Here is a 14309-nt window from a genome sequence, read left to right on the forward strand (position 1 = left end):
ACACACTCATACACCGCAGCACAGCTGTCGGCCTCACACACGAACCACATATGCTCACACACATTCGAACAAACATGTGCACAGGCTTAAATATGCACACACATACACAGTGCTGCAACAGTTGTTGGCTGCTGTCTCTTGCATGCCTTCCTCATCCTCTCTCTTTCGCTCATTCCTTCACACCCTTCCAGCCCTGCATGGGTATGCTCTGTCTGACACCAACAAATGTGACCTCCGCCATCTGCGCCGCTCAAGGAGTCACAGCCGTACATGACTATTTTCCATTTTTACACCGCAAAGCTTGTGTTTGTTGTTTTCTCATTGCTTCTATCCATTCATACCTATGAAAATCAGGCCCGCTGAGTGAATGAAAATAGTTTTATTTCATGCTTTTAAGAGGAGGAATGTGATCCGATGTGAGAATAACACTGGGAGATGAGGTAACACATGACTGCATTCACTTGCAACCTTAAGATAACACCAGCACCGCTTACTAATGACTTTAACAGGTCTTGCTGATTGCAAAAAAAGCATCCTTTGTTTTAACAGTTACAGTCAAATGTCATGTCTCTTTTATAATATTGCATTTGGCAAAACAATAGATTGAATCAGGTTAATTAGACTTGTTAACACCCACCTGTTTGTCCTACTCGTATGTGAACATTTTAATAAACTGTTATATAACTGTTATATAATATAACTTTGTGTATTAATATTTTCTGATTTAATGATAATCAGATTTTGGCAATATCATGTAATCTCCCTTAAATACTTAAATATCTTGGATTTTGTAATAATCATCACAGGCTTCCTTTTTCCACCCATAGTTCCTTTTCCTGTCTGAGGTGTTGCAGTGGAGAGCCCAGACAACCCCGGATCATGTGCTCTTCACCCTCCTCAGCTCAAGGGTATGACATGTTATAAGTAAGATACTGTACATACTCTACTGTTCAAAAGTTTGGGGTCAATAATTATAATTTTTTGGTCTGTTTTTGAAAGAAGTCTCTTATGCTGACCGAAGGTCATATATATATATATATATATATATATATATATTTATTTTTATTTTTATTTTTTTATTAAAGAAAACCACTTTTTATTCCATTCTGGTGCTTTTATTCCACTTTTATTCCATATACCATTCTGGTGCTAAATTCTTCTGTGCATGTGGTAATAAAGAAGAAGAAAGAAATATCTCTGTTTCTGCACCATTTCCCCCCTCTAGGGAGCAGGAATTGGAATCATAAATGATTTTGGCCTGGTTTGCAAGGGATACGTTTTTTATATAAACTAAAACTGCAACCATTTGTCATCGCAGGCTATTTTGAACACCACATGCCCTCCATAGAAAAGTTGTGATAACTCATCCTGAGTTGAGAACTGTGAGGAAACTGTATCGTTGACATGTTTGTGTATGTGTGTGAATGCAGGGAACAGTCCTGAGCTCACTGACGTGTCTTCAGTTGCATAAGCGGGCGGAGAAGATAGCAACCATGTTGATGGAGCGAGGCCACCTGCAGGACGGTGATCACGTTGCGCTGGTGTACCCACCTGGTACGACACCATCAGTTACAAATCTACAGCTCTAAATCTGTGATCAGTCCCACTATATTCACATTATTATCATACTCTAAACCAGGGGTCTCAAATTATCGCAGTAAATGTGACAAAGATTATATTCCCTGACAATGTCCGAGGTAGGCCACCCAGAAACATTACAGTCTGGTTTTGATATAATGGTCAAAATGTATTTAAAGAGGGTGTATTGTGCTTTTTTACATTTTCAACTTTCTTTAATGTGTATTGCAAAGTTACAAAGCACAAAGTCCACTCCAAAGGGAGTTAATCTCTATCTACATCAATGCGAACGATTGTAGTCTTGAGTTTTCTTCTGGGAACGTACACGTCACAATATTTGGTATGCGCAAAATAAATAGGGAGAGGCCTGGTTGAGTTGCATTCGTACTGTGTTAAAACTCACAGTTATGGTAAGGGCCATGATATTTTCAAACATGCACAAAGTGGTTGACCAATCAAAACACACTGATTCAACCGACCAATCAGAGCACATTACGCTTTTTGAAAGGAAGGTCTTCATAGAGACAGGAACTAAACAGAGTGTTGCTGACAGAATGGGAAGAGAGATGCTGCAACAATTAAAAATATGTGAAAAAATTGTTTTAGACTTCTTATCTAGGATAAAAAATCTACACAAATACCACTCATTTATGAATATGTGTTTATAATTTACAGGTATAGATCTGATTGCTGCCTTTTACGGATGCCTGTATGCCGGCTGTGTACCAATTACAGTGAGACCACCACACCCCCAGAACATCGCCACCACCCTGCCCACTGTGAAAATGATTGTGGAGGTGAGTGTTGACCTGAGATCCTTCCATATGTACCGGTAGTATATGAATTGTGAAAGAAAAAACAAATAACGCTAATAAATGAATTTGTGTTCAGGTGAGCCGATCAGCATGTGTGATGACCTCACAGATCATATCCAAGCTCCTGAAGTCGAAGGAGGCGTCTGCCGCAGTGGACGTCAGGTCGTGGCCTCCTGTTCTGGACACAGGTGAGAGTGGGTCAAAGGTCAGATGGCTTCTTCAAATTATGTAAAGTCTAAACATTAATTTAATATCTAACGTTTTCAAGATGATCTGCCAAAGAAGAAACCCCCTCAGCTCTACAAACCCTCCAATCCAGACACGCTGGCTTACTTGGACTTCAGCGTCTCCACTACAGGGATGCTTGCAGGAGTAAAGGTGAAACCCCTGCTCTTTACTTCTCCAATACAAAAAAACCCGGAAAGAAAACGTTTGAAAACCCTCTCAGTTTACAATAGGTGAGATCAGGTGTCATGGGCTCAGAGGAACTTTTTTGTTTCATTGTTAAGAGATGAAAACCAGCTTTTGAACAGACCACTGCTCTTTTGTCATAGGAGCCATGAGTGTTTGCGACGACCACCCAGTATTGTGTAGTTCTTCAGTCCTTTGACCAAGAACTGATCTTTTCAGGCCCCTGAAAATCCTATACAACACTACACTTTTATGTTTGATAGCATTTCCACTTCAAACATGGCAGCCCAGTTGCATTCCTCAAAAAATAACTCATCATTCCTCATGGTCTCAGTATAGGCCAGTTCACTCTGCACAGGCAAGCATGTTTGTTGGGTTTTGTCTGATCAGTGTGCTACCCCTGCCGACGTCTGTTGGCATTGGTCAGGGTTTGTTTTCACCCGACTGAACATGTTCAATCGGTGTTTGATGATAACATGAAAGTTATTTTTCATAAAATTCTAAATCCAACTGCCAACTGCTTGTTGGTGTTTGTTGCCGTTTGTCTGTGCAGTGTGAATTGACTTAATGAATAAAATAAAGCACAATCATGATAAATGCATTTAAGCCGACTATTCTGTATGTATATAATCATTTTTTTTATGTAATAACAAAAAAATAATGGAATCTTTTTATACATCATCTCAGATGTCCCACACAGCCACCAGTGCCTTTTGCCGCTCTATAAAGCTCCAGTGTGAGTTGTATCCCTCTCGTGAGGTGGCCATCTGCCTGGATCCATACTGTGGCCTCGGATTTGTCCTCTGGTGCCTCTGCAGGTGAGAGACCACCACGTTAATGCCTGGATTTACAATTTGAAAAACAAGATTCATACTTGAAACAATGCATCTTTATGAACTCATGCACACTGTGTCTGCAATATTGCTTATTTTAAAGGAATGGTCAGGTTTCAATATTCAGTCTACGCAGAAAATAATTTCCATATGCCTCAGTTTGTAAAAATGTTGTATTATTTCTTCATTATATATTTATTTTGTTATGTATTTTAGTTTTATATCATTTTAATTGCCAATGATTTTTTTTATTCTTTTGAACTCATTTACAAGACTTGTGGTTTAATAACTTAATAATCTTCACAATCACATTCTTGCTTTTAAAGGTTCACAATTTAGAACAATTCTTTGAATTTTTTGGATATCTAACAATTCAATCATCCATGTACAATTTACCATCAGAGTATTTTTTTAACACTCTGCACACTGACGAGCCACACAAGTACTGAACCAGTTTCTCAGTTGACTGCTGCCTTGAAAAATCTTCGTTTTGTGCTGCGTTCACACAAGTGTGTGTGTTTTTATGCTGTGCTGTGTCTTTTCTAGCGTAAAGTGTACTCAGCTCCTGTCTCGCTTGACTGATGTGTTGTTTTCCCGATGTGTCTTATTTGTCAGGGTGAGCAGGTTCCTCTGCTCTTGTGTTGTGTGGTGGTAACGTTGCGTTCTCCTCTGTCTCTTCCTACTGGGTGAAGTGTGTATTCAGGGCATCAGTCCATCTTGATTCCCCCGTCCGAGCTGGAGGTGAACCCCGCTCTCTGGCTGCTGGCTGTCAGTCAGTTCCGGGTCAGAGACACGTTCTGTTCGTACTCCGTCATGGAGCTTTGCACCAAGGGCTTGGGCCTGCAGACAGAATCCCTCAAGGTACCTGATTCTCTCTAAAGTGTCAATCTTTCGCTTCCTTTCCTTCTTGAGGAAGCTCTAAATCATTTTTCGTTAGATTTCATGTTATATTTGCTGCAGTGACAGAAGGCGATTGTTGGTGGCCTTGCGTGTGTGAGTGTTCTGTGTTCAGGAGGTGTGACTGTGTAATTAACGTCTGTTCTGAGTTAGTGAAGGAAAGGCCGCCCGTGCCTCCTGGCGAGCCTGTCTTGTAAAATCTTGTTTTATTTACTCTGATTTAGTCATTGAGATTGCCATAGTTACTAACCGCAGTCTGGACCGGAGTACAGTTTATTAACATCACGACAATCAATGAGGAGGAAAAATGAGTCCCGGCCGAAAGACATTTTTTGGTATAATGAGGTAGAACTGGGAAAATGTTTTCTCTTACCCAGACTTGTCTTTCTGCCATCTTCAGTTATTCTTTAAATAAAGATGAAAGAAAAATATTAGATATACACTGATCCTATTTACTTTTTATTTACTTTCTTAAAAATATGCTTTTTCCATTTAAAGCATGTTAATCATTATATTATATTATATTATATTATATTATATTATATTATATTATATTATATTATATTATATTATATTATATTATATTGGTTGATTTATAGTTATGATTAAGAATATTATGTATTGAATTCATGATAATGACACATCCTTGACATCAACTGATAAGAAAGAATAATTGAAAATGGTTATATTTAAAATGTATTAATGTTACATTAATAATAAGTAATAATACATTATTATTTAAAATATAAGTAATATATAAATAATAATTTTATCAGCTGATGTCAACAATGCAGTGTGGGCTGGAAAAAATAATATCAACCAATAATGTCATATTAGCATAACATCCACAATCCAGTCCTAATAAGTAAAATCAATCCTGTGCGTCGTTTCCCTCTGAATATTATGTTTGTTCAAAATATATATATTTTTTGTAGAATTGAAGTAATATTATATCATCTATTATAATAATAAGACAGCCTTTGTGACATCAGCTATTAGGAAAGAATCATTATTACATTTAAATAAAAATAATTCATTTTAAAATATATTTATATATTATGTATTATATATGTTAAATATGTTATAATATAATAAGTTGATGTCATTAAGAGTAAAATCAACCAAAATAATTAGCAGAACATCCACAATCTAATCCTGTACTACTTTATTTACCTCTGAATAAAAAAATTACTTGGAAATGTCACACTATAGAAGTGCAAAATACAGTTTCATGTTGATTTGAAGTGTTTTTTAATGATAAATGTTCTTGTTGTTTTAACTACACTTGATCAAATTTAAAGGTTGATCTTTCTCTCTCTCTCTTCAGTCCCGTGGACTTGACCTGTCTCGAGTGAGGACGTGTGTGGTGGTCGCTGAGGAGAGGCCCAGGATAGCCCTCACCCAGTCCTTCTCCAAACTCTTTAAAGACCTGGGCCTGCACCCGCGAGCCGTCAGCACTTCCTTTGGATGTAGAGTGAACCTGGCCATCTGCCTGCAGGTTAGTTGTGCCTGACTGCGCACGTGGCCGCTGAAAGTACGCCAGACGTTAATCTGCTGCTGACCAGAATACACGAGGCAGAGATTCTGCCGTAATCCCAGTCCCAGCGTTGTTTTAGCAAGCCGACCGCAGCCGGGATTAGTGTTCGGAGTTTGCAGAGAGGATTTCACTGTGACTTTAGTTTTGTGTTCTGAGTGAGAGTAACACAGCATTATAGGATGTCATTATGTTGTAGAGGTAAAACCAGGTCACCACTTAAGTAAACATATAGCACGCAATGTCAAAAATAGTACTAGTCATCTGATATGGGGTTTTCCCTAAGCTGCTGCTGAGTAGAGTGGCCAATTGACAGTATGATGATGGGATATTATACGGCTCTTTAGAATACTTGATTCTGATTAGTCAGTCGCAGCATTCTGTGGTCAAATACTTTTTTATAGTGACTGCTTAACTAAATTATCAACCATTGGCCCAGACACATACAACCCCATTCAAAAGTTTGGGGTCAGTAAGATTTTTGGTACAAAAAAAAAAAACTTTATACCGCGACGACACATTATGTTGATCAAATGTTACAAAATATTTCTGTTTAAATAAATGCTCTTCATTTGGACTTTCTATTCATAAAATAATCCTGAAAAGAGCAGCAAATCAACATATTAGAATGATTTCTAAAGGATCATGTGACACTGAAGACTGGAGTAATGATGCTGAAAATTCAGCTTAGCCATCACAGGAATAAATTACATTTTAAAATAAGGAAAGTTATTTTAAATTGTAATTATATTTCTCAATATTACTGTTTTTACTGTATTTCTGATCAAATAAATGCAGCCTTGGTGAGCATAAGAGACTTTTAAAACCTTCCTGACCCCAAACTTGTAAACAGTAGTGTATATAATATAATAAAATAAATGATAATCAGCATTTCATGGCCATTAATGTATTTATTTATTTACCTTCTTATTGTAAGACTCCGCTGTGAACTCTGGTGTTTATTGGGCAATAAGAGCTGTTTTAACTTCCACCCACCTGCTTTCATGAATATTTTTGGATTATTTTTTGTTTCCCAGCAAAAAACACCACAAAACTTTTTCATACTACAGATCTTACATACTAGAAAGATTAATTATTGTACATTTAGGAGCCTAATGTCTATTAAATCATAAGATACTCTTAAGTTATCATAAATTATCATATATTGTGGGATGGACAGAAATTTGACTTTAGACTATATATGAAGAGTTCAGATGCAAAAGCCTCTAAGTGCCATCTGAAATTTTCTTCTATAATGATCATTTTTATCAAGCTTGTGTATTTAAGTTCAGTAATTTCACTTAAATGACAATTAATAGGTAATTTTCATCGCCATTTAAGTGAAATTACTGAACTTAAATATACAAGCTTGATAAAAATGATCATTCTAGAAGAAAATTTCAGATGGCACTTAGAGGCTTTTGCATCTGAACTCTTCATATATATATATATATATACATATATATATATATATATATACATACTTTATTTATGCAAACAATATTACAACAAAGAAAAACAAAGCAGAAATCATCATCTTAAAGACAAAATCATCTTAAATTATAATACCCAGAAAGAAAAAAAAGTGTGGCTTTACAATACAATGAAAGTGCAATCAAATGCATGATTAAAGAAAATGTAACAGAAAATAAATGCGGGAAAAAAATTCAGTCTAGGTCAGACAATAAAACATGTTCCCTGACATATTGCTTAAAAGGGTCCCAAGCTTTATTAAACTGGTGGGAAGAGCCTCTTATAGAGTGTTTAATGTTTTCTAACTTTAAGAAAAAGAGGACATCTCGAATCCATTGTGTTGGAGTTGGAGGCCTACGATCCTTCCATCTCAGCAATATTAATCGTTTGGCTAAGAGCATGAGAAAAGCTGTACAATCAGAATGTATCTTTGTAAGATTATATGATTCAGAAGTGATTCCAAAAATAGCTATCAGTGGGCAAGGGGAGATCAATCTACCTAAAAAAACAGAGATGGTCTCAAAGATAGTGACCCAGAAGCTCCTAAGCTTTGTACAGAACCAAAACGTATGTGCATGAGAGGCTGGGGTAAAGCTAAAGCGATCACAAGCAGGATCTATATGCTGGAAGTGCTTGGATAGTTTCAGTTTTGTCCAGTGTTTACAGTGCATAATTTGTCACTGCAGAAGCCCATGTCTTGCGCAAACTGACGATTTGTGTATTCTGCACAAGACTTTTCCCAATCCTCATCCGAAATAACCATACCTAAATCATCTTCCCATAAAGCTTTTATATGAGAGAGGGATGTATGAAGAGGGGCCAACATTTTACAGTATAATGTTGATATAGTGCCTTTCAATTTTGGAGGGTCCTCCAATAAATGATCAAATGGAGAGCAGGGAGGTGGAGCAGGAGACTGAGGAAACATTTTACGTATAAAATCACGAATTTGTAGGTAACGGAAAAAATTATTCTTAGGGATATTAAACTGCTCACACATCTACAGAAAGCCCCCTCATAATATAAGTCATTAATTTCCCTAATGCCATTTGCCTGCCAAGATGTAAAAGACTTATCAATTATTGAGGGATTAAAAACATGATTAGAATGAATAGGGGACATAGTTTGACAGCCAAAATGACGTCTCCCCTGCTTCCAAATTTTAAGTGTAGATCTTACAAGTAGGTTTTCATCAGCCCCGGGATCTTCATAGAGCCAGTGCAGTATAGGGTGAATATTTGAAGCCCAATATTAACATTGAAAATTAGGCAAAGACATTCCACCCAGTGGCTTAGGACGCTGTAGAAGACTTTTACTCATTCTAGCAGGTTTACCATTCTATATGAATGAGGTGAGAGCACTATCCAGCCTTCGGGAAAAAAAGTTGGGAATAAATACAGGGATGCACTGAAACGCATAGGTAAACTTGGGCAGCAGAAATTAGACTTTGAGAGGACTTAAGTTCAAATGAAGTCAAAATGAACCACAAAATCTTCCCATATTATTGTATAACATGATATGTAACTATAATTGTATTATTTAATATTATATAATCTATTATGATAAAAACAGCCTTGGTGACATCAGCTGATAACAAACATATATATATTTATATATTACTGCTTAATAATATTAGATATTGATTGTTAAATTTATATAGAAGTAGTAATATATAAATAATACATTTCCATATTTTTTTTCCTGTCAGCTAATGTCAATAAGTGGGGGGAAATAATAAACAACCAATAAAATCTTCTCTTATTATTATTTTGACACTCTGCATGTTGTTTTTTGTTCTTTTGCCCCACATTGTTCTTATATCATCCTTTTATATTATTTCATTTATTCCTTTTCTTTGTCACATCCACAAATCTTTACCCCGTTTTCCTCTTTCCTCACTCTCTCCCTGTCTCTCATCTGCTCACTGGCTGTTGTAGCCTCACAGGCTCGGGAAGCTTGCGGATCAGGTAGGGAAGTCCAAACGCTCCCCGCTCGATCTGGCACTGGGTGTGGAATGGGGTCCGACTAAGCTTCTTTTTTTTACCCTTCGGCTGCTGGGCTTTTGCTAATGTAGTGGAAGTGAACAGCCGGATCCATCTGAATCAGTGTGACTAATTTATCAGACTAATGGCTGACCTAAAGGGCTGCTTTCCTGGACTTTTGAACAGGAAAGACACCCTCAGTTTGATCTTACCGGTGAGCGGCGAGATCCAACCCTCCTCCAGTGAGATTGCCGCTCACCTGGACTTACACCGGGGTCAAGAGTTGTGTGTTTCTGTGCAGCTGCAGTCATTAGTAGTGTTCCCGTAGCGTAGAGCTCTATAATCACAGCCATTAGGTGGAATCGTACTTCCCCTCCCTTGTCCGCCACATTGTTTTACCGTGACATCACAAACACAAGGGGCTTTGTTCGGAACATGAGTGCCTACACATGAAATATCACAGACTCCAGCTCTGTGTGAGTCAGTAATCTGAAATGTGTCTCTAAGGACCGTGTCTTGTCGACAGAGCCAGTTGTTGTGCTTCAGACTCAGAGAGACCTCTGCTGGCCCGGTTAGGTTTGTGAACTGCAATTGCAGATATTTTCTCATTTAGATTGAATTGGGGCATCCGAGTGCCTCGTAATAAACAGTCATTGCAAGTTCAGTAATGATCAGTCATGAAAAATAATTGCATTCATTTGATCAAGATGATGAGTGTTCATTTGAAGCTTGCACTCAAAGGCAGCAGTTGTTTGTATTTTGTCTGTTCATTTCTCATTTGCATTGTCTCATAAAGGCCGTTTCACATGACTCATGTCGACAGTCCCCAAATGCATCAAAAAGGAGCGACGCATTATGCGCAGTTCAAATGCTATAGTTACACTCTCAGACAGTCCGTTTGCTGCTGACCTTGCAAAATGCGGCCATTGAATACAGGACAGTTCGTCTGACATTACATAAATCTGAACAAGAATAAAGAGAGAATTATGCTGTACGATATATCGTTAAAGGCACTTTATGACATTCAATCAGGCATGTAACCGTTCTCCTTTGCTGTACTGATAAATACTCAATACTATGTGATCAATACTATTTTGTGTAAAAGAATAAAACCTAAATCAATCCTTTTAAATGCTACAAGTGAATTTAGACATTTATGTATAGTATGAAGAATGGATATTCATTTAACAGTGTTTTTAAATTACAAGTGAGTATAAGATTACGTAATCTAAATGTAAAAAAAAAAAATAAGAGTAATGAACATGCCATGTCATGTCACACAATCTAAAAAGTCAGCAAGCTGTTTGTGGTGTCAATTATTGTGCCTTTAGCCCCAACAAAGGGCTGCGTTTTACCCAAAATGCCATGCTTTTACATATTCGTCAGTTGTTTAATTTTTTTAATTTAATTACTATGAACAAAACTGGAAATCATTAACAAGACCTTTGTCTCCAAATATTTTTGGTCATTTTATCAATTCTGATTTGCTGCATAAATAAATACAAAATTATCACATTTCTTAGTGCATAATGAACGCAGATGTATAGAAAAGTGCTGCGATGAGTTTTTGTGCCATCTAGTGGTTTTATTGAAAATCTAATCAAATGCGTCTTTTACCCTTAACATAACTATAACATAAAGGCAACAAGCCCCAAATTTGTCCATCTGTGACACTATCTGCAGCACTTCTCTTGTGTAGGTCAAAGCATCGTGTTACGCTTGTTTTGAAAGGTGCATTGAAGCTCTGATGGGAGTCTGAAAGAGCCTTAAGGCAGATCTAAGTTTATAAAGCTCTCCCGCTCACCCAGTGGCAAAAGATCTGCAATACTGGGGCGCTTTCACCTCAAGCAGACATTCAGATCTTTGAAGGTTCCGTCAGCTTTCATCTGCGGCCGTCTTTTTCTTGCTTCACAAACACCCACACATTTGTCATCCCGGCTTCATAAACGATTCCTATTTTTCGCTCTGCTCTCTAAAACGCCTCCATTCACGGCATCATTTATAACCATGTGCCTTTCAGGGTGATTGTTCAAGTTTTGGGTTGTTTCTTCCTCAGTTTGCTGCTTGTCTTGCCCTTTTTTTTACCCCCAAACCCCTCATCTTTTCCACCATTTTCAGTCTGTGATGTCTAGGCTCTGCTACTAACTAGTTAACAGCTGAAGTAGGTTAACCCTGAGGAAATTGACCAGTTGAACCCTTCCCCTAGAAAAACACTCATAGTTTTCTGTACAGTAGGAACTGTATTAGTGTGGATCTCCTGGTTAACTCATTCATGGTGTGCGTTTCAGGGGACATCGGGACCGGACCCGACTACTGTGTACGTGGACATGAGAGCTCTGCGACACGACAGGTGAGAAATTAATAACAAAAAGCTTTGTGGAGAAATCTGCAAAATACTGATAATGGAAATGACTCCAGTGAGCTGTGATTTATGGTCAAACAATATGGGTTTAATATTGGCCAATGCTGCTGGTGATATTTTAGAGAGATATTGTAGAGTGAATTGTGTCTGATAAAATGCTGGAATAATGATATCATTTATCATATAATAACAAACTAGCTGTTCTTTTTTCTTTATACGGAGGTGTTAGATTTTTGTTGTGGTGCTGCCAGACTGCATATATTTGTTATGAATATTTGTTATGGTTTGTGTGCATCAAGCACAATTAAGAGGAAGTAGAGCATTACCACATGGTTATTGAAGTCAATATATATTAATTTGTTGTATTTTTTGTTGAATTTATTTGTTATGTTTAATTTTTTTTTTTTTTTTTTTTTTTTTCCATCATGTATATACATATATTGTGATGTATACCAGGGATTTTCAAACATTGTGAAAAATGTTAAATCGGATATTATAAAGGTTACATGTTTTTACTAAATAAATAATTGGCTTTTATATTGTCATTGTACTAAAGTATTTAAAATATTATCTGGAGAATATTTACTTTATTACTTTGACAGTGTATTGTTTTTAACCCAAACCTTAATTAATGTTAGTTGTATAAAACATTTTTTTTTTCTTACTGTCTGTCAATAGAATAAAATAACTATGAATAATGTAATGATTTCTAAACTGTAATTGTAATAATATGAAATTCAGTAAATGTTTTAAAAAATGTATTGTTAAACATTTCATTAATATTTTAACTACATTCATTAAATAGATATCAACTAAGGTCTATTTCGTTAAATCTTTAAAACTTTATAAATATAATAATAAATTCTCCTCATTATAATAATAAATAAATATGTAAGTTTTTACGGATCCTGCACATGACATGAGGACAAAAATATATAATTTGTGGCCACAAATTAAAAAATTGTTCTCTCGTTTTAGTAAATCCTGAAGATTTGTTCCCACGACTTATTCATTTGTTACTTTGTTTTAGTAAATCATGGCCACGTTAAAGTAATTCGTCCCCTCGTTTTTAGTAAATAAAAACAAGCGAACGAATTAGTTCAGCGTGGGAATGAGTAAAACGTGCTGATGTATTACTAAGTCGTGGGAATGAATTCTTAATTTGTGGCCACAATATAACTCTTTTTCCCTGCATGTCATATGACAGAATAAAAAAATAAAAAAATACTCTGATATATAAAGTTAACATGATAAAAGGTTTTGGTCATGCCGCCCACTCATAACACAGGGAGGGATCTAATACCCATGATAATCAGCTAATCTGGTCTGGTTTTTGGTCGTTAACCTCAAAATGGCGAAGTATCGAGCAAGTTTCCAACTCTGGCAAAAAGAAGTTTGTGTGATTGCTGTTTTTGTGCACATTTGTTTGTACTGTGTGCATATGTATATTACTCCTGCTCACTCTGAAATATAATTTTGTGTTTATTTACTCATGAGTGTCAGGATCTGTTCTTGAAAATCAGGCATGTGTACGCTTGTTTATGAGCTGGTAGTTGAGAGTTTGTCAGGAAAGCAACAGTGTGCTTGTTTCTTCTCAGAGTGCGGCTGGTCGAGCGAGGCTCCCCACACAGTCTCCCCCTCATGGAGTCTGGAAAGGTACCTGCAAACAACTTCACTTTGAGTCTATCTAGCTGTGTGTTTCTCAATTATTACATTACTGAATCTCAATTTCATCCTCTACCAGATTTTACCAGGAGTTCGAATCATCATCGCCAATCCTGAAACCAAGGGCCCTCTGGGAGACTCCCATCTAGGGGAGGTGAGTTCATTCTGCAGGATAAAGGTCAAGTGGAAATCATCTGTGGCTCTTTACGACTTCACGTGTTCCTGGTCTGTTTTGTGTCGCTAGATCTGGGTTCACTGTTCTCATAATGGCAGCGGTTACTTCACGGTGTATGGAGACGAGGCCCTGCAGTCCGATCACTTCAACTCTCACTTGAGCTTCGGAGATACGCAGACGGTGTGGGCACGTACCGGCTACCTGGGCTTCCTCCGCAGGACCGAACTTACAGATGCAAGTGGAGGTAATTATGCACCTTTGATTTTCAGTTTAATTTGAGGTCTAAGAATGACGCTAACATCCTCTGTGTTTCCAGAGCGGCATGACGCTCTGTATGTAGTGGGTGCTCTGGATGAAGCCATGGAGTTGAGAGGAATGAGGTATCATCCCATCGACATAGAGACCTCTGTGATACGCACACACAAGAGCATCATGGAATGGTATGACCTTTCACACTTGCAATCCAAGTACCTTATTTATGAATTTTTTTGTTTAATTGTTTTTTAGGGATGCACTGGCCATTTATTTATTTAGACTTTAAAACGTGTACTATTTATACTATTTTATCTAAATAAATGAAAAAT

The 14309-nt window shown here is 37.1% G+C and overlaps 1 protein-coding gene across 7 annotated transcripts in view; it reads left to right on the plus strand.

The window, feature by feature from the left end:
• The window catches only part of dip2ca (disco-interacting protein 2 homolog Ca), a 101554-nt gene that overhangs the window by 82567 nt on the left and 4678 nt on the right, over positions 1–14309 (plus strand). For 4 of the 7 annotated variants that reach the window (XM_082183832.1, XM_082183837.1, XM_082183834.1 and 1 more), the window contains 14 exons: positions 828–908; positions 1431–1554; positions 2254–2375; positions 2470–2581; positions 2662–2771; positions 3492–3622; positions 4330–4498; positions 5862–6032; positions 9479–9508; positions 11812–11873; positions 13484–13541; positions 13630–13704; positions 13795–13969; positions 14042–14165. In XM_082183832.1, coding sequence (XP_082039958.1) covers positions 828–908; positions 1431–1554; positions 2254–2375; positions 2470–2581; positions 2662–2771; positions 3492–3622; positions 4330–4498; positions 5862–6032; positions 9479–9508; positions 11812–11873; positions 13484–13541; positions 13630–13704; positions 13795–13969; positions 14042–14165 — 1544 coding nt within the window. The remainder of the gene's footprint in view (positions 1–827; positions 909–1430; positions 1555–2253; positions 2376–2469; positions 2582–2661; positions 2772–3491; positions 3623–4329; positions 4499–5861; positions 6033–9478; positions 9509–11811; positions 11874–13483; positions 13542–13629; positions 13705–13794; positions 13970–14041; positions 14166–14309) is intronic. The other 3 variants (XM_082183833.1, XM_082183836.1, XM_082183838.1) reach the window with 1 other exon arrangement.

Source organism: Leuciscus leuciscus (assembly GCF_965113295.1).
Source record: "Leuciscus leuciscus genome assembly, chromosome: 11".
Lineage (NCBI taxonomy): Eukaryota > Metazoa > Chordata > Actinopteri > Cypriniformes > Leuciscidae > Leuciscus > Leuciscus leuciscus.